The 26,895-nt window shown below is 40.1% G+C and overlaps 1 protein-coding gene across 1 annotated transcript in view; it reads right to left on the bottom strand.

Moving 5' to 3' along the window:
• Positions 1 to 26,587, bottom strand: part of LOC106094837 (N-acetyl-D-glucosamine kinase) — a 29,569-nt gene extending 2,982 nt beyond the window's left edge. The window contains exons 1-4 of the mRNA XM_059363610.1: positions 26,311 to 26,587; positions 16,463 to 16,585; positions 3,563 to 3,773; positions 3,180 to 3,405 (exon numbers count right to left, since the gene is read on the bottom strand). Coding sequence (XP_059219593.1) covers positions 3,180 to 3,405; positions 3,563 to 3,773; positions 16,463 to 16,488 — 463 coding nt within the window. The 5' untranslated portion in view covers positions 16,489 to 16,585; positions 26,311 to 26,587. The remainder of the gene's footprint in view (positions 1 to 3,179; positions 3,406 to 3,562; positions 3,774 to 16,462; positions 16,586 to 26,310) is intronic.
• Positions 26,588 to 26,895: the final 308 nt, after the last annotated feature.

The raw sequence follows: 26,895 nt of genomic DNA, 5'->3' as shown, positions 1-26,895 counted from the left end.
GAAAAAATTTACCTTCCCCGGTACATCAGAGTAGTTCTGGCTCAATTACGATCCGGCATTTGCAGCCGTCTCAAATTCTACAGAACAAGGATTGATGCCAACGTGGAGGAAAAAAGACGCTATGCCATGTAAGAACTTCTCCCAAAAGAGTTGTCGCACAAGTCCCGCCGTTTAGGACTCGGCTTGAAAATTGAAGCCCGTTATTATTGAGCTAAAACTTGAATCTGACTGCACTCAATGATATGTTAGAAGTTTGCCCCTGTTCCTAAATTGAATGGTCATGGGCAGATTTTCATTTGCAGTTCTGGTGGATATGTACATATGTAGGGGAAATATCACCCGGATGGGGGATATATCCAGCACTGTTCAACCTCTATTCTGTCTCCTAAGTTGTCATGTGGTCCACCTCCATCAGGAGACAAAGATCATACCCGTGCAAAGACACATTAAAAGTTGTCTAAGATATACTGGGCTGTTAGCGCAGCAGCCACCCAAATCACCATCTTTGGGATAGACACCCAACGCCCAGAGTCGTCAGATTGGATCCCCATGATATAAAGAGAGTGCATAAACACTCAAAAACCGAGCCTGTAATTCAAGCGGTTCGGTCGAAAGAGCATTCGCGTGGATGTGGTAGGAGACGCAGTAAAAAGTTGGGGAGTGAATGCCGTTCTTTAAGGACATCCACTTCCCATTGCAGCTGACGTGTATTTCTTGTTCTAGTAGACGCAGCCAGGTCAATTCCTACTGGGTAGAACGTAGGGGGTCCGCGGGACCGCGCTAATCACTTGTTCATCTGCTCTGTCAACTCTACTCGACTTACTACCAGATCACTCAGGGCCACCTAAGCCACTCTGGAAAGACAACCAAGTGACAAGATACTATATCTAGTTGTTTATCAGAACCCATCACCCAAATTAAGGATTAGGACACAGCATACTATTATAACAAAGGTTCCAATTTGGAATTTAGATGTCAGATTCATATACTACTAGATTTTGGAGTGGGGCGACCCCCTTGGATTTGACCCTTAATTTTTCCAATTTCCTTCCATTTGATACCCATATTGCCCCAATCTGAAAATATGTAATTTTTGGGCGGTTTTTTGGAGGGGCGGACCCCTCGACACACAGAGTCAAATTAAAATATCAAGTTCGTACGCTATTCATAAAAACCTTTCATTTGATAACCATATTGTTCCATTCGGTAATTATGGGTGAAACGCCGTTTGGGGTAGGGCGTTTCATCCGGTTATTTTATCCCAAAGTTTTATACTACTTTTGTGTCTTTGGGTCACTATAAAGGGGCATACAAAATTTTGCTTAAATCGATGAACCGATCTACAAGATCTGTCATTTTTGAAAATTGGGGTTACGGGGAAAGTCCGCCCCTACAAGGATTTCACAAAATGAAGTAACCTATTTTCACCCGGAGGCCAAACTCTATCATCTGCGAAATTTTCATGAAAATCGGTTCAGCCGTTTTCGAGTATATGTAAAAGATTATTTCCAAATACTTTTCATTTGAGTTTAATTTTGGGTTTTGAGGAAGGTCGATATCCCCCGAACAACTAAACTAAATTTTGACGAGAATTCCTTTAATCTGAGTTCCATATTGTCGTAATCAACCCAAATTTCCGTCTGGTGAGGACGTTTAATGTCCTAATCAGTTTAAATGCCCGGACGGGAAGATTTAGGTGAGGCCCACACTTCGGGCCCAACAGACTTTTAGCCTCAAGATATGACCGGCTTTTACAGACTCGAACACAATTTGAATTTTAGATACGTACTCCATTCTCAAATAAATTGTTTGAGTTCCATATCCCATGGTTGCCGACATATTCTCATGGTTTGTTATTTGAGGAGTGGCGCGTCCCCATCGTCAGTTACGACCTGTTTGTCGATGTCAAAGTCGAACCTTTGTGTAACTCAAAAGTTTACTTAAACGTCAATTCGAACAAAAAAAATGTGTTTCGATATGTAAAAAGATTCTTCAAATTCCAAAAAGCTTCAACCCATCGAAATTAAATATCAAAAATCATCTAGGTAGACGAACCTGGATCTAAAGGGACGGTGTTTCATTCATCTGGGGTTCTTCTCATCATCTAGGTAGACGAACCTGGATCTAAAGGGACGGTGTTTCATTCATCTGGGGTTCTTCTCGACATCGACAAACAGGCTATTAATACCAAATTTGGATATCAAATTCGTACTCCACTTCCTTTATACCCATCATTTTAATATCACATTGCCGTGACGGCCGACATGTTCGCATGGGGGTTTTTGGGATGTGGAACATATTGTCGAAACAGAGCTTTAGAGAATATAATTTTAATACATAATTAAAAAATGTGTCATAGAAACTTGTTTTTTTACACATATCCAAAACTATTTTGGTAACATTATTTTTTCTATACCCTCCATCATGGGATGGGGGTATACTAGTTTCGTCATTCTGTTTGTAACACCTCGAAATATTCGTCTAAGACCCCATAAAGTATATATATTCTTGATCGTCATGACATTTTAAGCCGATCTAGACATGTCCGTCCGTCCGTCTGTCTGTCGAAAGCACGTTAACTTTCCAAGGAGTAAATCTAGCCGCTTGAAATTTTGCACAAATACTTTTTATTAGTGTAGGTCGGTTAGGATTGTAAATGGGCCAAATCGGCCCATGTTTTGATATAGCTCCCATGTAAACCCATCTTGGGTCTTGACTTGACTTGAGCCATGGTGTTTTGATATCACTTCCAAGAACTGTGCCAAGTATGGTTGAAATCGGTTCATAACCTGATATAGCTACCATATAAACCCATCTCGGGTCTTGACTTCTTCAGCTGTTATAGGGCGCAATTTTTATCCGACTTGGCTGTAATTTTGCATGTGGTGTTTTGTATCACTTCCAACAACTGTGCTAAGTATGGTTCAAATCGGTTTATAACCTGGTATAGCTGCCATATAAACCGATCTTGGATTTTGAGTTCTTGAGCCGCTAGAGGGCGCAGTTCTCATCCGATTTGGCTGAAATTTTGCATAAGGTGTTTTGTTATGACTTCCAACAACTGTATTAAGTATGGCGGTACATAACCTAATATAGCTGTCATATAAACCTATCTGGGATATTGACTTCTTGAGCCTCTAGTTTTTTTTTAATATTTCCATCTTCAAAATTATACTCACCACTTCCTTCATCACCCATAAAGTGACCCCAACCGCCACAATTGTGCGAAGAACCATCGGGATTTCTTAGCAGCGCATTGGATCCTGTTCCAGATATGACCACCATGCCTCCAATGGGTGAGGCTGTGAAAATACTTCCCATTGTATCACTGGTGACTGTGTAATTATCGGCTACATCAGGAAAAGCTGTACGCAACTCCATTTCCAGCTCACGATTTGTTGCCTCCTAAAGAACCGATAAAGATGTCATGTCGAAAAGAAAGAAACACAAACAACCACAAAACACAATGTAGGTAGTATATGCAAATTACTTGACCTTGATTTGATAAAATCAAAAAACATTTCGGTCATTCATAATTCGCAGATGCATCATCTTCAAATACCTGTTCGCAGCCGCTCAAGCTTAAGCCCAAACTTGTCAAACGTGTCTCCTGTTGTATGCCTGCATCGGTTTTGGCACGTTCCACCATATCGGCTATGCGGCGAGCACATTCAGCTATGCCCACATTCCAATGATTGGTTCCGAGTCCAGTTGTAGTCGCACAACATTCACCGTTCTCATCACAGATGACCAAGCGTGAATGTGTGGCACCACTGTGGGAGGAGAACAAAATAAATATCAAATAGCTACATACATACATCTTATATAGGGGTTAAGTCAGCAGTGGAGAAGTATTCAACATACTTCTTACATATACTACATGGAATATCTTGGTTAAAACTTAAATTAAAATAAAAAATTTAATTTTCAAAAAATTTTTTTTTTTTTGTGAAAAGAAGAAAAATTTCCTCAGACAAGCGCCTTGATTTCTGATTTGCGATTACCGAGCTGACATTACCAATGCGGTTCGTTTCCTACCAGAGGCTTTGGCTCCTCTGATTGTTGTAAGATTGATCGGAACAATATGGAGTTTCAAATGGTAAGTGTTTCAGTGTAGATAATGGTTATGCAAAATACAGAAATCAATCCCATGGCAAAATCATATTCGTGGCTAAGACTTTTGAACTCAGTTTACGTCCGCCCAGCCTACTTCATTTACTTCTCTTCGTTGGGACCGTCTCCGGACACCCCTACAGTTCACATGTACAGTCATACCGCAACTGAAGTCTGAAAAGAACTCAAGCAAGGAAGAATCGCACAGATCGATTCTCCCCCAATGAATTTTGAGGGGGGCTCGCCTCGCTGCGTCGTCTTTTGCAGTATAAACTCAAAACTTGGTCCACTGTGCCTCCCAAATACTTTCCATTCGGTTGCTACATATGTCAGTTTTGAGGAGAAGCGGCTACCCAAAAATTAAATTTAGTTTGTATAAATTTTTAGCAGAATCCATGGTGGTGGGTTCCAAAGATTCGGCCCGGCCGGACTTTGCTCGCTTTTACTTGTTGTTGGAAGTCATAACAGAACCCCACATGGAAAATTTTAACCAAATCGTACAAAAAATTGCGGCCTATAAGGGCTCAAAAAGTCAAATCGGAAGATAGGATTGCATGGGAGCTATATCAGGTTATAGACAGTACTTGGGACAGTTGTTGGAAGTCATAACAGAACACTACATGGAAAATTTTAACCAAATCGGACAAAAATTGTGGCTTATAAGGGCCCAAGAAGTCAAAACGGGAGATCGGATTATATGGGAGGTATATCATGTTATAGACCGATATGGACCGTACTTGGTACAGTTGTTTCAAGTCCTAACGAAACACCATATACTAAATCGGATAAAAATTGCGGCTTCAAGGTGCCCAAGAAGTTAAATCGGGAGATAGGTTTATATGGGAGCTATATCTTTAACTGAACCGATATGGCCCATTTGCAATCCTCAACGACCTACATCAATATTAAGTATCTGTGCAAAATTTCAAGCGGCTAGCTTTACGCTTTCGACCGCTGTCGTGATTTCGACAGACGGACGGACATGGCTAGATCGAATCAGAAAGTATATACTTTATGGGGTCGCAGATCCATATTTCGAGGTGTTACAAACTGAATGACTAGATTAGTATAACCTCATTCTATGGTGGTGGGTATAAAAACGTGTTTTGGTAAGAAAACAAAAACATGTAATGACTGTCAAATTTCGCTAGCTAAGCAATTAAACAATTCAGCGACTTTTCCGAAAGCAGAATAGAATATCACCGTAGCGCAGAGGTTAGCATGTCCGCCTATTACGCTGAACGCGTGGGTTCGAATCCAATCGGGACCATCAGAAAAAATTTTCAGCAATGGTCTTCCCCTCCTAATGCTGGCAACATTTGTGAGGTACTATGCCACGTCAAACTTCTTTCGAAAGAGGTGTCGCACTGCGGCACGCCGTTCGGACTCGCCTATAAAAAGGAGGCCCCTTATCGTTGAGCTTATAACTTGAATCGGACTGCACTCATTGATATGTGAGAAGTTTGCCCCTTTTCCTTAGTGGAATGTTCATGGGCAAAATTTGTATTTGTTTGAATAGAATACTAACCCTAAGTCGTGATTTTCTTATGAGTCGTGACATCTTGTGGTTCGTGATTTTCTCGTGAGTCGTGATTGGCGCTGTGGATCGTGATTCATGCTCACGCACGAAGCATTTTAATTCAATCATGCTCACGCACGATCATGTGATTAGATTTGGATTTCACTCACGAGTCACGCGACTCACGCGTCACATGCACATCTCTAACTCGTATGGCCTGAATCGGTCTAAAGCCTGATATAGCTTCAATATAAATCAATTTATCGATTGATTTTGACGCGATATACATGTCCTGTTGTAGCTTAGGACATGAACCAAATGATTGGTCCATAATATTAATATCAGTTTCGTACACTACTGTCAAAGTCCCATGTTGCCCCGATGGGCCTTTATGTCCCGTTGGAGGGTTTTTGGGAGTGAGGCGCTCCCCAGACGATTTGTCACAAATATTTATATCAGATGCGTAGTCTCTCCCTAAGATACTTCATTTAATACCCATTTAGTATTAATGGACATACATGCCCGTTTTTGGGGTTGGAGACGCCCTGTAAAAAACCCTTGAACCAAATTGTTAAACCCACCATCATAGGATGGGGGTATATTATTCTATTCACTCCATTTTATAACAACTCGAAATATTCGTCTAAGACCCCATAGTCTCTTAAATATTCCTGATCGTCTCGTCGTTCTGCATCGATCTAGCCATGTCCGTACGTCCGTCTGTCGAAATCACGATAGAGGTCGAACACGTAAAGCTGGCCGTTTGAAAATTTGCACAGATACTTAATATCGATGTAAATTGTTGCGGATTGCAAATGGGCCAAGTCGTAATTTTCATATGAGTCGCGATATCTCGTGGTTCGTGATTTTCTCGTGAGTACTGATTGGCGCTGTGGACCTTGATTCACGCTCACGCACGAAGCATTTATTTCAATCATGCTCACGTACGATCACGTGTTTAGTTTTGGATCTCACTCACGAATTACGTGCACAATAGACCTGGCAAAATATCGAAGGCACTATCGATATTTAATTTTTTGACTGAATATCGATTGATATTTTTCCGATGGATACTATTGCGCCTATAGAGGGAGCAATTTTCATCCGACTAGACTTTTTCCCTCATGACTTCCAACTGACATTATTAACCTTGGATTTATTTGGTCTGTGCATTGATATAGCTTCTAAATAAATCGATCTTCTGATTTTTACTTCTCATTTTCGTATGAAATATAGGTGATGGGAAATTGACGATAGTATCGATAGTTATTATCAAAACTGTCGAAAATATCGAATGTTACGATTATCGATAGTTTGTCAGCTCTAGTGTACAACTCTAACTCGTATGGCCTAAATCGGTCTAATGCCTGATATAGCTCCCATATAAATCAATCTATCGATTACACTTTTTAAGCTCCTAGAGGGTGCTGCTCAGCAGATTGCAAATGGGTTATATCGGTTCAGATTTAGATATAGCTCGCATATAAACCGATCTCCAGATTTGACTTCTTGAGCCCCTGGAAGCCGCATTTTGTGTCCGATTTGTCTGAAATTTTGCACGTGGTGTTCTGCTATAACTTCCAACAACTGTGCCAAGTACGGTTCAAATCGGTATTTAACCTGATATAGTTCCCATATAAACTGATCGCCCGATTTGACTTCTTGAGCACCTGGAAGCCACAATTTTTATCCGAATTCAGCGAAATCGGATAATAAATTAAGCTTTTATGGCTTTCAGGCCCTCTATCGGGAGATCGGTCTATATGACAGCTATATCTAAATATAGAACGATCTGAACCATATCCGATCCATAGATCAGATGTCGGGAGGCTTAAAACAACCCACTGTTTTAAATTTAATCGAAATCGGATAATAAATAAAGCTTTTATGGCTTTCAGACCCTCTATCGGGAGATCGGTTTATATGGCACCTATATCTAAATATAGTCCGATCTGAGCCATATTTAAGTCGGATGTTTTAACCTACTCACTGTGTCAAATTTCAGCTTTTTTTTGGCTTCAGACCCCTTATCGGCAGATCGGTTTATATGGCAGCTATATCTAAATATAGTCCATTTGGATCCATATAGAGGACAGATGTCGGGAGGCTTAAAATAGCCCACTGTTTCAGCGAAATTGGGCAATAAATTAAGCTTTTATGGTCTTAAGACCCTTTATCGGAAGATCGGTCCATATGGCAGCTATATCTAAATATGGACCGATCTAATCCATATTTAGGTCAGTTGTCGGGAGGCTTAAAATAATCCATTATTGCAAATTTCAGCGAAATTGGGTAATAAATAAAGCTTTTATGGTATTAAGACCCTTTTTCGTTAGATCGGTCTATATGGTAGCTTTATCTAAATATAGTCGAATCTGAACCATATTTGGGTCAGCTGTCGGGAGGCCTTAAACTACTCAATGTTTCAAATTTCAGCAAAATCGGATAAAAAATAAAGTCTTTATGGGCGTAGCGTGCATAAAAAAGGCTTATCTGTGCCAAATCTCAGCTCAAAATCTCATTTTTTGAAGGCTCTAGAGTGATTACAACAGACGGACGGAAAGACGGATAGAGAAACGGACAGACACATGGATATCGTTAACTCGTATTAGAATTTTACGACGATCCGAAATATATATACTTTGTAGGCTCGGAAATACATATTTCGATGTGTTGCAAACGGAATGACTAAATGAATATACCCCCTATCCTACGGTGATGGGTATAAAAAGAAAAAATAACTTTAAAATTGCTTTTTGAGTAAGTCCACAGGCTGACTAACTTTTCACTTGGTGTTCTGTTACGACTTCCAACAACTGTGTCAAGTACGGTCCAAATCGGGCTATAGCCTGATATAGATCCCATATAAACCGATCTCCCGATTCGACTTCCTAAGCCCAATTTTTGTCCAAATTTTTGTCACAAATTTTGGCTAATCCTTTGCATGTAGTGTTTTGTTATGACTTTCAACAACTGTGCCAAGTACAGTCGAAATCGGTCCTTAACCTGATATAGCTCCCAAATAAACCGATGGTCCGCAATTTTTGTCCGATTTGGCTGGAATTTTGCATGTAGTAGTAGTAGTTATGTTATTCCAACAAATGTGCCATGTACGGCCAAAATCAGTCTATAACCTGATCAGTCTAACCTGTAAACCGGTCTCTCGATCATCCTTGTTCTGTTCCTAGGGCAAAGAATACAATTATGTCATATAACTTAATTTATTTTGTATACATTTTCAGCAGAATCCATGATGGTAGGTTCCCAAGATTCGGCCCGGTCAAACTTAGCACGCTTTTACTTGTTTATATTAAAGTTCTACTCTACTTCCAAATACCTCTCATTTGATACACTTAGAGTACCATTCGGTAAATATGTCTGGTTAGGGTTTTTTTGGGGGTTGGCGTGGCACCCAGACACCTGGGGCCAGATTTTATATCAGATTCGTTCTAAACTTCTAAATACATTTCATTTGATACCCATATTGCCCAAATCGGTGAATATGTATTTTTGGGCAATTTTTTTGAGAGTGAGGTGAGGCCACGGACTCTTGGGGTCAAATTTTCACATTCCTAATCTACTTAAATCTTAAATACCTTTCATATGAGATATTTTGTCCTTTTACATGTAAATTTGGGGGGGTTTTGTGGGTGGGGCGCTCTCTCAGGTTATATGACCCCAAACTAAATGTTGCCCTAATCGGTGTCCCCGTCTCCGAGATGAAGCATTTTAGAAAATTGTGGTAAGGGAGAGGTTCCGCCCCCTCCAGATATTAACAAATGAGGCAAAACCCTTCATACTGTGAAAATGTTATCGAAATCGGTTCAACCATTTTTGAGTCTATACGAAATAAAGAAACACAGCGCAACACGTTCGCTTTTATAAAATAGAAAGTACTGCAGTGAAAGCTATTGGGGAGTTGAATACTAATATGAAAAGAAAAATATTATTATGTGTATTGTAATAGAAGAAGTAGTGGGGCAGGTCGAGTTCATTATATAAAATTGCTGTTTTAAGAGATTTTCTTAAATTCAAAATTTTCTAATACAATTTTTCAACCATATGCCATGTCACAAGAATCATCAAATTTTAGTCAAAACAGTGTTTTAATATAGTTTATCTTAAATGACCTTGACTTTGTGTTCATTTTTATTGAAAATCTAAAACCTGCTGGGAATTCAAAGATAAATCCCCATTGGTGAGTTGTGATCAATCAATTTTTATTATATGAAACCGCCAAAAGGGCCAAATTCGTACTGCAAAAATTCCCCAATAGATTCCAACCATAAATGTTAACATCTACTATTGAGGGATTTGATTTGCTTATCGATTAGCGCATTCCAAGAGACTAAAAATTTGTTTTGATATTGCCCTTGATTTACGATCATCACTGTCGGCCATAAAACATTCACGATATGGCGCACTTATACCAATATTTATTTAAATAATTCCATCTGATGTTGGTTGGGAATCACTTTCCTTTACTTTGTGTTATTGCAAACGAATATATCGCCCATTCATTGATTGCATTGATATTTAAGTATATATGGTTCTATAATAAATAATAATAATAATAATTGTAAATTACAAAAGAATTAATGCGTTTTTTTGTTATTGTTTTCGCTTCGTTTTTTGTTGGTTGCAGGTTATCTCTGGCTTGGATGTGTTCAAGTTGAGAGTAATCAAATCGAAACTGTGCATCTACAATGACGGCAATTGGACATTATCGTTATGTTCCGAACGATTCATAATGGTAAACTTTTTTATGGCGAACAAATAGTTAAAGTTTTTATTTCTTGCCCACCGACCTCATTCTTCACCCAGTTAATCTGAGAATTTAATTGACTGATTTATATGTTAAATAGCTTGAAGTGGCCACCAATTGATTTGATTAATTATTTTCAATAACAATGCCAATGTGTTACACATTCCCTAACCTATACGACTACATGGCATGGAGCTACACTCGAAGAATTTCGTTGCTGGTCACACAATATTCAAGGAAATAAAAGTTAGCGAAACTTTAAAAAATAGCAAAAAACAAAAAAAAAAAAAAAAAAAAGGAAAGACAAAAGTCGGGAGAAGCCGACCATATAATACCCTATACCACCGAGTCTGCTTACTATTTTTAATGCAAGGAACCTATGTTGAAAGTTGAAATATAGTCAGATTTTAACTTTGCATACCTATTGATATATTGAATAGAACCTTGTAAGATTTTTTTACGATAGGACCTAAATTGCGGCTACTAGAGCCTAAAAGCCCATATCATATGAAACAAACCCCAAACTGGCCATATCAACCGACCAGGTATATAAAAGTAGAATTAGAAAATTATATTAAAAATTTTGGTTACTTCTCGCCCCACCCCAAAATTATGCCCCAAATGGTAGGAAGGTGTTCCGAATATAAATTATTGGGTTGCCCAAAAAGTAATTGCGGATTTTTTAAAAGAAAGTAAATGCATTTTTAATAAAATTAAGAATGAACTTTCATCAAATATACTTTTTTTACACTTTTTTTCTAAAGCAAGCTAAAAATAACAGCTGATAACTGACAGAAGAAAGAATGCAATTACAGAGTCATAAGCTGTGAAAAAATTTGTCAACGCCGACTATATGAAAAATCCGCAATTACTTTTTGGGCAACCCAATATTTCCAAATTTGGACCAAAAGGGGGCTTCTCAAACACTTAAGGGTGTGGCGAAGCACAATGGGCCTGCTAGTCTTTGATAAAATTCAAATGCTGCAAAAATTAGGCTAACTAGTTTATAGAAAACACCGATCACATTAATAATAACTAACTTATTTTTTCGGGTGTATGTTCAAAGTATTTCAATTATAAACAAGTGCTAAATTCGGCCAGGCCGAATCTTATATACCCTCCACCATGGATCGCACTTGTCGAGTTCTTTCCCGGTATCTCTTTTTAGATGAACAAAGAATAAATGGGGGGGGCCTCTCAAACACTTAAGGGTGTAGCGAAGTACACCGGGCCTGCTAGTCTTTGATAAAATTCAAATACTGCAAAAATTAGGCAAACTATTTGCCAGAAAACGCCGATCACATTATTAATAACTAACTTATTTTTTCGGGTGTACTCTCAAAGTACTTCAATTATAAACAAGTAAAAGCGTGCTAAATTCGGTCAGGCCGAATCTTATATACCCTCCACCATGGATCGCATTTGTCGAGTTCTTTTCCGGTATCACTTTTTACATGAACAAAGGATAAATGAATGTTGGAGACCACAGTAGAGGTCTATGTGTAAAATTTCAGTCAAATCGAATAAGAATTGGGACTTTTAGGGGATCAAGAAGTAAAATAGGGGATTAGTTTATAGGGGAGCTGTATCAGGCTAAAGACCGATTCAGACCATATTTGACACGCATGTTGGAGGTCATAGGAGAAGCCGTTGTACACAATTTCAGCCGAATTGGATAATAATTAGGTCTTCTTGAGACTCAAGAAGTCAAAATCCCAGATCGGTTTATATGGCAGCTATATAAGGTTATAGACCGATTTCAATCATATTCGGCACAGTTGTTGGAAGTCATAAGAAAACAACTCATGTAAAATTTCAGCTAAATCGGATAGGAATTGGGCCCTCTAGTGGGTAAAGAAGTTAAGATTTAAGATCGGTTTATATGGCAGCTATATAAGATTATGGACCGTTTTAAACCATACTTGGCACAGTTGTTGGTAGTCATAGCGAAACACGTCATGCTAAATTTCAGCCAAATCGGATAGGAATTGTGTCCTCTAGAGGCTCAAGAAGTCAAGACTCCAGATCGGTTTATATGACAGCTATATCAGGTTATGGACTGATTTGAACCATACTCAACACAGTTGTTAACAAAACACCTCATGCAAAATATCAGCCAAATCGGATAAGAATTGCGTCCTCTAGTGGCTCAAGAAGTCAAGATCCCAGATCGACAGACAGACGGACATGGCTAGATCGACATAAAATGTCATGACGGTCAAGAATATATATAATTTATTTGGTTTTAGACGAATATTTCGAGGTGTTACAAACAGGATGACGAAATTAGTATACCCCCATCCTATGGTGGAGGGTATACAAATTGTGTCATCTCTTGTCCATTACTTTTCTTTGTTAAATTTTCTTGGACGATAACGACATATATACAAGCTATTCAAACGATACTATGCATTTCTTTTAACTTTCATAGATTTGAAAATTCAATAAAAACAAGTTGAAGTGGGCTATACTCGATTGGGCCGTATCTAATATAACCTTCACTGTAGATCGCATTTGCCAATTTCTTTGGACTATATCAATTTAGAAGCATAAACCAACAACTTTTTCCATTAACGATAAAAATAATACCCTCCAAGGTCTGAAGAAGTCAGAGATGGGTTTATATGGGACCTATCTTATATATAAAAATCAATTTGTGTTTGTTTGTAGGTTTGTTCGTTTGTTTCTTTGTTTGTTTGTAGGTTTGTTTGTTTGTTTGTTTGTTTGGTTGTTTGTTTGTTTGTGTGTTCCTTATAGACTCAGAAACGGCTGAACCGATTTTCTTGAAATTTTCACAGATGGTACATAATGATCCCGTGGTGAAAATAGGGTACTACTTTTTTTGATATCTGAAGCGGGAGCGGACTCTCCCCCTCACTCTAATTTTCAGAAATGCCAGATCTCGGAGATGGGTGGTGCGATTTAAGAAATTTTGTGTGCACTCATATCGTACCCTAACAACAAAAAATTTGGTATCCAAATTTCGGATAGGGTACCTAGGGGGTCCGCCCACCCTAAAACGCAAAAAACATATATTTAGACACAATCACGACAATATGGGATTTAAATGAAATGTATTTGGGATAAGAAAACGTATCCAAATGTCGGACCAAGTAGTAGGGAGACCACCCCAACGCCCAAAAGACCCCTAAATCGGACATATTTACCGAACATGGCAATATGGGACTCTAATGAAAGGTATTTGCGAGTAAAATACGGATCTTATATCCAAATGTGGAACCACGTTTCTGGGGGTCCACCCCTTCCCCAAAACACCCCCCAAACAGTACTTATTTACTGACCATGGCAATATGGGGCTTAAATAAAAAGTTTAAAAAGTATTTAAGTATAGAATTCGAATCTGATATCCAAATTAGGGGGGCCGCCTCTCCCCAAAAAATTCCCCTAAACCATAGCGATATGGGGCTCAAATGAAAAATAATCGAAAGTAGAGCACGAATTTGATATCAATATTCGGGAAAAGTGTCTATGGGGCCACCCCACCCCCACAACACCACCCAAATAGGAAATTTTTGCTGACTATTGCAATATGAGGCTCCAATAAGAGGGTTTTTGGAGTAGAACACGAATCCGATATATATTTTCAAGGTCAACTCACTGAGTAGCCGTCCATCCCCCAAAACACCCTCCAAGCCGGTAATTTTTGCCGACTATGGAAATATTTGGCTCAAATTAAAGGTATTTGGGAGTCGACCACGTATCTGATATCAACATTAGGGACCAACTGTCAAGGGGACGTCCCACCACCATAACAACCCCCAAATAGAACGTATTTGCTCCCCAAGACAATTTGGGCCTTAAAGAGAGTGGAACTAAATGTTTATAGTTTTTAGAGCCAATACCCCTAACCGGACATATTTACTGACTTTTGCAATAAGGATTTTAAATGAGATAAGAAAACGAATGTGATATCCAATTTTGAGGCCAATGGCAATATGGGGTTCAAATAAATGATATATAGTTATATGAGAATAGAGCACGTTGCTGATATATTTTCCGAGCTTAGTGTTTGGGGGACCAGCCCAATCCCCAAAACACCCCTAAATCGGGCATATTTACCGACCATGTCAATGTGGAGCTTAAATGAAAGGTATTGGGGGGTAGAGCAAGAATTGATACCCACTTTCGGGACCAATTTTCTGGGGGTCTACCCCTTTCCCAAAATACCACACAAAACAGCAATTTTTTACTGGCCATCGCAATATGGGGCTCAAATAAAGGTATTTGGGAAGGCCCTTTCAAAGAAGGGGCAGAAGGCGCAGCGGAGCGGGCCCGTGTCGGCTAGTATCATATAAAAGAACTATGTGGACCATACTTGAAATCAGCTAAGTATTGCATACAGCGGCTTCTGAAGAAGTCAAATCGGAAGATCGGTTTATATGTCAGTCAGTTTTTGACAGATTTGGAATATTCTTCACATCAGAGAGAATTGCTGTCTCCAGCTTTTCAAGAAATCAAATTAGAAGATCGGTTAAAACGGAAGCTTTGTATAAATCTCCGTCACAGGGCATGCGCCTTGGCTTCGAATGAAGATTTATTATTATAGCTTACTCTTTTTAGTAAGCTCGAAATGGGGCCTGAATCCGAGGATAGTCCACTGGCTCTACAGGAGCGAGATTAGACCAATACTTACATACGCCTCAGTAGTTTGGTGGACTGCTATGGAGAAAAATACCAACATAAGGACCATACAACAGGTTCATAGAACATGTTGTCTTAGCATAGGCGGAGCAATGAGGACCACGCCCACTAGGGGACTGGAGACTATTCTAGATATCCGACCCATTGACATACAGATTAAGTGTGAGAAAGCCACTGCGGCTATGAGACTTAAGGCGATGGGAGAATGGATTGAGGATGGGAGCAGGTCATGTCATCGCGGTATAATCGAGGCGACGATAAGAAACCTGGAAGAAAGGATTTCCGAACGGACACCTGAGATGAACCTTGAGGTCGAGTGCAAGGCACTGCTGCCAGCGACACAGTCTAGGATTGACGGAACGCATCTGAAAGTATTGCCATCTGAAAGATCATGTTACACGGATGAATCAAAGCTAGAGGACAAAGTGGGCCTGGAGGTCTCCATTGAGAACCCATGGACTGAGATCTGTTTTAGACTGCCTGACCATAATACGGTCCTGCAGGCGATCACGGAATGCGTGAAGTAGTGTGGTGCAAACGCGAGGACGTCGAGAGTGAACATCTTTACGGACAGTAAAATTGTCATAAGTGCAATACCAACCAGGGCGGTAAGGTCATGAACAGTCTTGCAGTGTAACAAAGAGATTAACGCCTTCTCCAAGGATGGGAAAATCCGCATCGTTTAGGTGCCGGGCCATAACGGAGTAAGGGGAAATGAAAGGGCAGGCGATTTGTATGACAAAATCCGCATCGTTTGGGTGCCTGGCCAAAGGGACAATGAAAGGGCAGATGATTTGCCGGTAATAAACTTGGCTAACCCGAAGCCTTTAGGGTCGAGGCAGCACGATTAAAGAGCATGGGCGACGAATGCGCATGCAACACTGTGGAGTAGCGAAACGGTCGGTAGGACGGCGAAAATCCTATGGGGGGATCCAGATCGTGAGAAGACGAGGCTATTACTGAAAGGAAGTAAGAAGGAGGTCAGTATAGCTATTGGTATCATGACGGGACACATAGGATTACGAGCTCACTTATGTAAAATCGGTGCGGCAAATGATAGTATGTGGGGAAGATGATTAGACGTCGAAGCATTTCCTATGTCATTGCCCGGCTTTCGCGTCTAACAGATACCGACACTTAGATGGGGACACAATACAGACATGAACCAACTTAGGGGAGTCATATTGAAAAAAATTAAGGATTTCGTAAGTAGCATAGAATTCCTAGCTTAGATTTTCTTTTTTGATGCTACTTTTTAGTTTTTAGGGCGCACAACAAGCTGATTACTGGCTTAGGTGTACGTCTATAGTGGCATGGGGCAGATTAATATCTGCATCCTCTTTTCAACCTTACCTAACCTACTCTTTTAAAGTGTAATTATTTTTTTACATTTTTTCACTTACCCTTCAATTCCGCCAAAGTATTTCATTTCCCTCCAATTGACTAAAACTTGAGCTGAAAAATTTTAGTTTGGTGTTGATTTATGCAAGCAGACCAAAAATGTCGACTAGCTAGGAACTCATAACCTGAAAAAACAAAATCACAAAACAAAACAAAGTGAAATAATTTATAAATAAACTTTTTTTATAGATCAGATCATATTACAAACAATTGTACGTACGTACACCCAAATGTGCTCATTGCAATGTGCTACGTAATTATTGCTGTATCCATTGTTTATCAGTAATTTGCTAAATTGCTAAAAACCACAAAATAACAAAAATAAAAGTAGGTACCATTTTATTTTAATTGCTTGAATGGCGTTAACATGCAATCGGTGAATGGCCCATGGGTTCTCTTTCACTTTTAGATCTCTGATTACAGATTAAGCTGTTGCCAAATATATTGCAGCTCTTTTGAATTCTGCACGAGTTCAATACGCTCGAGAAAAAAAGTTGAGGCAAACCCACTGCATTTAGTTAACATATTTCTCATCCGACTTTGATAAAATTTTAAATGATAGGTTAAAATATACCTTCCTTCATTTGCGCTAAACATGTTGTTTAGAGCTACTTATATAGACCGATCTCCTGATTTTATATCTCGAGGGCCGAATTCTATGAAATTTTATAGGTTTAAGGTTTAAGTGGCAGTCTGCCATTAGACTTACTTTGACGTTTTCGTCCATTGTGATACCACAGCAACAGAAAAAGGAAGATGCCTTCTAGTTCCTACCGTTGAACCATCCAGATCGCTTTAAAAAGCCCAATAATAATTCACATCCGCTAAATCAGACAGGTTCTCAAAGAAATGAGAACCTAAAGTGGAACTCCTTCTGACTGTCAGTGCGGGACACACACAGAAGGTGTTCTATAGTCTCTTCTTCGTCGATGTCCTCACAAAAAATTGCTAATTTTGCCCATGAACATTCCACTAAGGAACAGGGGCAAACTTCTCACATATCAATGAGTGCAGTCCGATTCAAGTTAAAGCTCAATGATAAGGCGCCTCCTTTTTATAGCCGAGTCCGAACGGCGTGCCGCAGTGGGACACCTCTTTGGAGAGAAGTTTTACATGGCATAGTACCTCAAAAATGTTACCAGCATTAGGAGGGAAAAACCACCGCTGAACATTTTTCTGATGGTCTCGCAAGGATTCGAACCCAGGCTTTCAGCGTCATAGGCGGACATGCTAACCTCTGCGCTACGGTGCAAAAGTCTTTGCTAGCAACTTTCAGTCTGTCAGCATGTTTTCCGATTAGACAGTGACCTGTCATGACGGACACAATGACTGAAACGACAGTTCTAGTCAATGACAGCAAAGCGGTAGATCTCTTCAATTCTAGATTAGGCCACATAGTTTTGGAATGCTCACAACCCCCTCTTTGGGACCATTTATCATTCGTTATCCTTCGGGCCTGGTCCTGAAAACTTAGCTTACATGTCGCTAGAGGCATACCCACAGATTCCAGTATCCCTGGAATGTGTAGGGTAGTTCCTAGTCTCGCAAGCTCGTCCGCTTTACAATTCCCTGGGATATCTCTGTGGCCCGGCACCCAGAACAGGTGAATTTTGAACTGTTCCGCCATCTCGTTTAAAGAGATCTGCGACAGTCGAGGGCGGTTTTTGTGTTCAGAAATACGTTCTCCAGGGATTTAATGGCTGCCTGGCTGTCTGAGAAGATATTTATGCCAGTCGTCGTAATGACATTATACCATAGCCATTCCACCACTTCCTTAATTGCAAGGATCTCTGCTTGATACACACTGCAGTGGTCGGGAAACCTTTTCGATATGACCAGTTCTAGATCTTTATACACCCAAAGCCCTGCTGGTCATTTATTTTGGAATCATCCGTATAGAAGTCTCTGTAACTCCTGTTACCAGGGATATCGTAGTTCCAATCGGTTCTATCAGGAATAGTGGTACAGTAATTTCTATCAAAAAGCGGATCAGGTAGGGTGTAATCCACACTGCCTGGAACATCGGATATTGTGTTAAGGATAACACAGTGTCCGTAGCGGCCACATGACCAATGAGAAAGCTCCCTTAATCTCACGGCAGTGGTCGCTGCAATTTGGGTAGCCACAATGTCCAGAGGCATAAGATGTAGCATGAAGTTCAGTGCATTAGATGGTGTCGTCCTCAGTGTGGCTGTGATGCATAAACAAGCCATCCTTTGGACACGGTTAAGCATTGAGCAGTAGGTGGACTTTTGAAGCGCCGTCCACCAGACCACAACACCATATAACATTATATGTCTGACAACTGCAGTATATACCCAATGCATGACACCCGGTCTAAACCCCCAACTTTTGCCAATGGCTCTCTTGCAGGTGTATAGCGCCAGAGTGGTCTTTCTTGCCCTTTCCAAAGAGTTGGATTTGAAGTTCATTGAACCTGTCCAGCAAAACATCTGTAAATGGAACTTTCTCTCCACCCAAGCAGACAGGTTCCTCTGTAGGCAATTTGTATCACCTGCTGAAAAGAAATACTTCTGTCTTGCAACGATTTATACCTAAACCACTTTCGATAGCCCACTTTGCTGTTGCAGGTAGAGCTTCCTGAAGTATATCTCTTAGAGTACTGGTAAACTTTTCCCTAACCGCAATTACCACGTCATCAGCATACGCCTTTTCACATTTACGCCTTTTTCTTCCAGGGATTTTTGCCCTAAGATAAGTTTCTATCAACCTCTCAAGAGTCTTCAGCATAAAGGATGACAGACTAATAGGCCGAAAATCTTTCGCTTTCGTGTGGTAGTTCCTGCCTTCGGAATGAAAATTACCTTCGTGTCCCTCCATATCACAGGTATATATGACATTCTGATACAAGCAAAGCATATCTCCCTAAGCCAGGGAATCAGTCTATCAGACACAGCTTGTAATTCAACCGGTGATACATCATCATTGGAGACCAGCCCAGAGGTTAGCATGTCCGCCTATGACGCTGAACGCTTGGGTTCGAATACTGGCGAGACCATCAGAAAAAAAATTTCAGCATTGGTTTTCCCCTCCTAATGCTGGCAACATTTGTGAGGTACTATGCCATGTAAAACTTCTCTTCAAAGAGGTGTCGCACTGCGGCACGCCGTTCGAACTCGGCTATAAAAAGGAGGCCCCTAGTCATGGCTTTAAACTTGAATCGGAATGCACTCCTTAATATGTGAGAAGCTTGACCTCTTTCCTTAGTGGAATGTTGATGGGCAAAATTTGCAATCATCATCAGGGCCTGGCTTCTTAAAGGAGTCGAAACTTCTTATCGCCCAAAGGATTTTCGGCACAGACACCATTTCTCTAATAGCCTCCGACGAATGCATACCAGTGACAACCTCTTCTGGCGCCACGTTGTCCGTTGGAGAATTTCCCGGGAAATGTGTCTCAACGAGTAGTTCTAGTGTTTCCTCACTAGACATTGTCTATACATTCTCCGACTTCTGAATATACCCCACCGTAATAGGTCTCGAGGATAGAATCCTCCTTAGCCTTAGAAAATATAAATTTTCTTAGCTCATAGATGTCCCAATCGTGTGTTGTTCTTATGGCTTTTGTTCTGTTGAAGAGTTTTCTGCAGTCCTTCCTTAGACCAACAAGCTTTGGGGTCCACCATAGCGGACGCTGTTTGCCCCTTGGCTTGGCACCTGTGCATGCCGACCCAAGGGAGTCATTCAGGGCCTTCGTGATCCGCTTGACCACTATGTCTATATTCTCAGTAGTTTCCACTTCCTTTTCTGGTCAAGTAGGGATAGACGTGCAGAATTTGTGAGGTATTTATCCCAATCCGCCTTTTTTCTGTTTAACCGAGGGACCACTATTTTCTCCTAGGCTGTATTTTTTTCAAGGCTGGCTACTACTAAATCTTCAGTGCTTAGCGACGGAAGTCTCCCATTCCCCGTACCCTTGAGAAGTTTAAATCCAGTAACTGTTAGTCCACATGGTTAGTAATATTTGTAACTCTTACGTCAAATCCAAGTTTTGTTCCCTTAAGTCTGGATAAATTCGTTATCCGATTCCAATGTAACATTATCCCCTTCTACTTCTAATCCCTGTTCTGCTCCCATTTTTTGATATGGTCCCTAGTTACTTCAATTTCTTAATTTAACATCTTAAACTTGCGAAGAGCTAACTCATTCCACTTTGAAGAAACTCGAAGTAGCAGATTATCTTTGCGTCCCTCAGTGTGCATGCTGAATACGCTTGACATATATAGATCCACCGTATGATATCGCTGTCTTATACACCAATCCCCGATAAGCCATACAAACATGTAAATCTTTTTCGTTGGATGTATGTTGGTAAGACTTCCTTAATTATGAAAGATTGTGCTATCTACTATTTATTATTTTTCTTTGTAAACTTTTTTTTTTTTGGCGATAACGACTTTCTATCGATTTGATATACGGGTCGGTTCTTCGTTTCGCCTCACTTTCACTTTACCCGCATATATGATTATTTTTTCTTTTAATCTTCAAAGTATTAACACTACGCATTGTGTAAGTCACAAGAGATGAGAGAAAAAGTTTGGGAGTAGGGGTTATACCAGTATCCATATATGTCAGTCAGTATATACTTAAATCTCCGAGGGAACATTTGCTTGCACCCACCAGAGTGTCTACTACATGTGTGTGTATACCAATAATACTTCACGCCCATATACGATAAGGTTGTGAAGGGTCTTATCGTGCCCCTATGGAAATCATTCCGTGCCGTCGATATATTTGAGGCGATTCCTTTAAGGTACATTTGCTAGGTTTCCTTAGCTAGGTTGGGCTAGAGTGGCAGTGTATTTCCTTAACATACTTTGACTATTTAAGTCCTTTGTGATACCACAGTAGAGACGGGCCTTAAATCTGGTGCTGCAACTACCATGGAAAGTTACCCGGCACTCTCAGAGATATACTTCAGGAAGCTCTATGTGCGACAGCGAAGTGCACTTCCGAAAGTGGTCTAGGAGTAAATCCATAAAGACCGAAGTAGGTCTTTTCAGCAGGAGATACTCTTTACCCACAGTGGCACCCGTCTCAGCAGGAAATCATTCAGTCCTGTCGATATATTTGAGGCTATTCCTAAAAAGTACATTTGCTAGGTTTCCTAAGTACGGTTAAGTTAGAATGGCAGTGTATTTCCTTAACACATTTTAACTACTTAAGTCCATTGTGATACCACAGTAGAGACGGGCCTCAAATCTGGTGCTGCAACTACCATGGAAAGTTTCCTAGCACTCTCAGAGATATACTTCAGGAAGCTCTATGTGCGACAGCGAAGTGCACTCCCGAAAGTAGTCTAGGAGTAAATCCATAAAGACCGAAGTAGGTCTTTTCAGCAGGAAATCATTCAGTCCTATCGATATATTTGAGGCTATTCCTAAAAAGTACATTTGCTAGGTTTCCTAAGTTAGGTTAGGTTAGAATGGCAGTGTATTTCCTTAACACATTTTGACTATTTAAGTCCATTGTGATACCACAGTAGAGACGGGCCTCAAATCTGGCGCTGCAACTACCATGGAAAGTTTCCCAGCACTCTCAGAGATATACTTCAGGAAGCTCTATGGGCGACAGCGAAGTGCACTCCCGAAAGTGGTCTAGGAGTAAATCCGTAAAGACAGAAGAAGGTCTTTTCAGCAGGACATACTCGTTACCCACAGTGGCACCCGTCTCCTTAGTAGGAGAGAATGTTCTATTTACTGAAAGCGTAAAATACCTGGGTGTTTTGCTAGACAGGAATTTAAACTTCAAATCCAGCAATTTGGAAAGGGCAAGAAATGCTAATCTTGACCTATACACCTGCAAGAGGGCCATTGGCAATAGGTGGGGGTTTAAACTGTGTGTCATGCACTGGAATTTAATGCCACACCTAATGCCTATGGAATGGCTACGGACACTGTGTTATCCTTCATACAATGTCCGATGTTCCAGACAGTGTGTATTACACATTGCCTGAGATGCTTTTGGATAATAAGTACTGTACCACTATTCCTGATAGAAACCATTGGAACTACAATATCCCCTTAACTATGCGTCCTAGACGGAAATGGGCTAAAATTTGTGACGCCATCAAAAATTTCAAAATTTCATTCAAAGTCCATCAAAAATCGAAATTTCATCTTGAAAACTTTAAAATGGCTATATCTTCTAAGCTTTTATGCGGATGGTTCCAAACTAAACAACGAGGTGGGCTTTGGGGTGTGGGTGAGTTGGGTGGGTGAACTTGCATTGGTCATATCGAGAAGGTTAACCGATTGCTGTAGGGTGTATCAAGCGGAGATGCTTGCAATTAAAGATGGGGTGGAATGGCTTAGATGTAATGCCATAACGTAGACTGTCATAAATATCTTCTCATACAGCCGATAGCCATTAAATCTCTGGAGAACGTATTTCTGAACACAAAACCGGCCTCGACTGTCGCAGATCTCTCAACGAGATAACAGAACAGTTCAAAATTCACCTGCTCTGGGTGGCAGGCCATTGAGATATCCCAAAGAATTATAGAGCAGACGATCATGCAAGACAAGGAACACCGTTTGGACTCGGCTATAAAAGGAGGCTCCTTATCATTGAGCTTGAAACTTGAATTCTGACTGCACTCATTGATATGTGAGAAGTTTGCCCCAGTTCTTTATGGGAATGTTCATGGGCAAAATTTGCATTTTTTTGTTTTTGCAGCGGCGAAGTTTTCTTTGCCTCAATCCATTATCTGACGTTACCTCGTGATGGCTAAATTTTCCAAGCTTGATGTGTTCATCTTTGTCTTTGGCTTATAGCTAGTCTCTTCCATCACAGTTAATCTGAAGACAAGGTGTTTAAGTCTTCGACTTACCACAAGTGAGTGCCAACCTCGATTGCATCACTAGGAGAGCTTAGTTCCATTATGTTAATCCAAAAAGAAGGTAGGAGAGAACAAGTGAAAAAGTGATATGTTTGGCGAGGCCCAATCGGGATTTGATTGTGGCTCCGATTCAGATCATGCTTGACACTTAGAAGTCTTTGAGCCAATTTTCAAGCAAATCGTATAAAAATTGAAGCGTAAAGGGGCTCAAATTTTGCCCATAAACATTCCATAAAGGGACAGGGGCAAACTTCTCACATATCAATGAGTGCAGTCCGATTCAAGTTTAAGCTCAATGATAAGGGACCTCCTTTTTATAGCCGAGTCCCAACGGCGGCCCGCATTGCGACACCTCTTTTGAGGAGAAGTTTTTACATGGCATAGTACCTCACAAATGTTGCCAACATTAAGAGGGGATAACCACCGTTGAAAATTTTGTGATGGTCTCACCAGGATTTGAACCTAGTCGTTCAACGTCATAATCGGACATGTTAACCACTGTGCTAAGGTGGCCTCCTCAAGGGGCTCAGGAAATCAAATACGGCGATCGGATTATATCGGAGATGTATCAGTTTTTAGACCGATTAGAATTATACTCTGCACGGATGTTGGAAGTCAGAACAAAAGTTCTTGGGCCAACTTTCAGCCAAATCGGATGAAAATTGAGGCCTCTAAAGGGTCAAGAAGTGAAAACAGGGGACCGGTTGATATGGGGGCTATATAAGTTTATAGAACGTTTCGGATCATAGTTGGCGCTGGTGCTCAAAAGTCCTTGGGCCAAATCGTAAAAAATTGAAGCATCAAGGGGCTCAAGAAGTCGAATCCGGCGATTGGTTTATAAGGGAGCTGTAGCAGTTTATAGACCGATTCGAATCATACTCGGCACGGGTGTGAAAGTCAGAATGGAAGTTCTTGGGCCTCAAAGAGCTCAAGGAGTGAAAACTGGGTATTAGTTTATATGGGAGCAATATGAGTTTAAAGACCGATTAAGGTCGTACTAGGCACGGTTGTCTGAAGTCAGAACAAAAGTCTTTGTGCCAAATTTCTGTCAAATCGGATGAAAATTGAGGCCTCTAGGGGCTCAGGACGTGAAACCGGAGATCGGTTTATATGAGGGCAATACCAGTTTGTAGACCGATTCAGATCGTACTCGGGACGGTTGTTGAAAGTCAAAACAAAAGTTTTTGTGCCAAATTACAGTCAAATCGGATGAAAATTGAGGCCTCTTTGGATTCAAGACCGGTTTATATGGCAGCTATATCCAAATCTGAATCGATATGATCCCTTTGCAATCCACAAAGACCTACATCAATAAGAAGTCCCTGTGCAAAATTTCAAGCGGATATCTTTATTTTTTAGACCGCTATCGTGATTTCCACAGACGGGCGGACGGGCATGGCTAGATCGTCTTGGGATGTCAAGACGATCAAGAATGACGAAATTAGTATACCCCCATCCTATGGCGAAGGGTATAAAAAAATGGCTCCGCGGAAAAAGACTTTTTGGCAATGAAGATGTGGAAGATGCGGTTGATGACAATTCTGAGGAGCTAGACAGTTCCTCATACAAACAGGTTGTCAAAGCTTTTGAAAATCGCTAGAAAAAGCGTATGGAGCTGTAAGGATATGATGTCGTAGCTCACAACGAATGTTAAAGGCAGTTAGCCACTGGAGGCCATCGTGATGCAGAGGTTAGCATGTTCGCATATGACGCTGAACGCTTGGGTTCGAATCGTGGCAAGAACATCAGAAAAATTTGCTGCGGTACTATGTCATGTAAATGGCATAGGAGCCATGAAAAAACATCTATACAAAGATATATAAAAATGAGGTCCCTTATCAATGAGCTTAAACTTGAATCCGACAGCACTCATACATATCTGAGAAATTTGCTCCCTGTACCTAAAGGCATGTTAATGGGCAAATAAGCGTAGGCAGCTAGCTCAGGCGACACCACGGGGAGGTCAGTGTCGACAATTGAGATGAAAGATAAACCTAGATTGGCCTGAACTTTGCCAAGTTGAAGTAACCGTTACTTGGTATCATTCAAACCCTACGTCACCTGATGCTTAAGGTTTTGTTAGAAAATACCACTACCACCAAAATACCACCATTAATGAAAAAATTTTGTTGGGAAGTAAGTGTTTAATCGATAGCTGCAACACGAGAAACCGTTAAACTTTTACATATCATAAGTGTTTTAAATTGGTTTGTATTTAATGTGCTACACTAAAATGTGTTTTCATATTCCTAATAGCTAGGTATTTCCCTCAAAAAACTCTTGTCGTGAATTATTTACCACCAATAACAAATTAAAAAAAAAAACAGATATTCTTCAGCAGTCATTGCCAAACACAAAGACCCACACTGTTGCACCATATTGTGCACATACACAAGAACATAAGCCTGCGGACTTGGAAATAATGTGCAAATGTTTGAGTATGCCCATCACTTTTCTGCAGCATTACCACATTAAAAAATTATTCTCAGCAGTGTTGCCGCATTTTCATCATTTGATTAACCAAGGAAATGGAAAACAAAAAAAAATTAACGGCAATTCTATTGTTATATACAAATAATTGTCATTTCACAATAAAATCGTAATACTTAACCCCCCGCAACCCACTGTGTACGTATAGAAATTTGAAAACAACAACAACACTTTAAAAACGAACCGGTAGTAAAACATTGCACTTGCAGTTCTGCCAGAGGTACTTCACACACATATTACACTCACACATTCACTTGCATGATTTCATGGGAGCACAAACAAATAAACAAATTCAAAGCTAATTCTACATGGGCAACGATTTCAAGCATAGAAGAAGGGCACTGGTGGATACAGAGAATAAGGGGAAACCAACCAACCGACATTGCAGGCGACACGTAAACAAAAATAAAAAAAGAAACGCTGTCGCTCTTATTAACTTTTATTATTCACGCTTATTTGTCATTTTACTTAAGTGCAGAGTAATTAAGAAGCAATTTACCATTTATTAACACACAAAGTTCTTTCTTCAACAATTTATGTTGGAATGTTTACTCTAATGTTGTTCTTGTTTTGTTTTGTTGTATAAAAGCAAGGCGCAATGGTTATTTGTTGTCAAACAAGTTACGTTTACGATGGTTTCTTATATTTTGTTTTTCTTTCAAAGTACCCGACCGAGTGACTGTTAATTGATTTCCGTATCTGCTCTGCATTTGACGACGTTCACGTTAACAATGATTTCAAGTATACGAGTATAACATGAATCCGTTTGTGGTATGGCCAGACCTTCTCTTATCCATATACAGTTTACTACCTAAAATATTTTGCTTTCTTTCATTCTTCTTGTATTCGCCCCGATTCGTATGAGGGTATTGACGGCTAGTTGCTCAACGACAGCAAAATGCGCTCACTTGTGCGCAGATGACAGAACAAGTGACATGAGAAGCCATATGGAAGGCCTTTTTAACAATTGGGAGGCCTTGTTTCCAACATGTGACATTTGAGAAAATGAAAAATATTTATAAATATTTAATATTAAAATAAAAACAAATTTTCAAATATCATTTACTAATAATTGCACATTTAT

This window comes from Stomoxys calcitrans, chromosome 2 (genome assembly GCF_963082655.1).
Source record: "Stomoxys calcitrans chromosome 2, idStoCalc2.1, whole genome shotgun sequence".
NCBI lineage: Eukaryota > Metazoa > Arthropoda > Insecta > Diptera > Muscidae > Stomoxys > Stomoxys calcitrans.
Note: the sequence above shows the minus strand (reverse complement) of the source record. Positions and strands in the feature narration are given on the sequence as shown.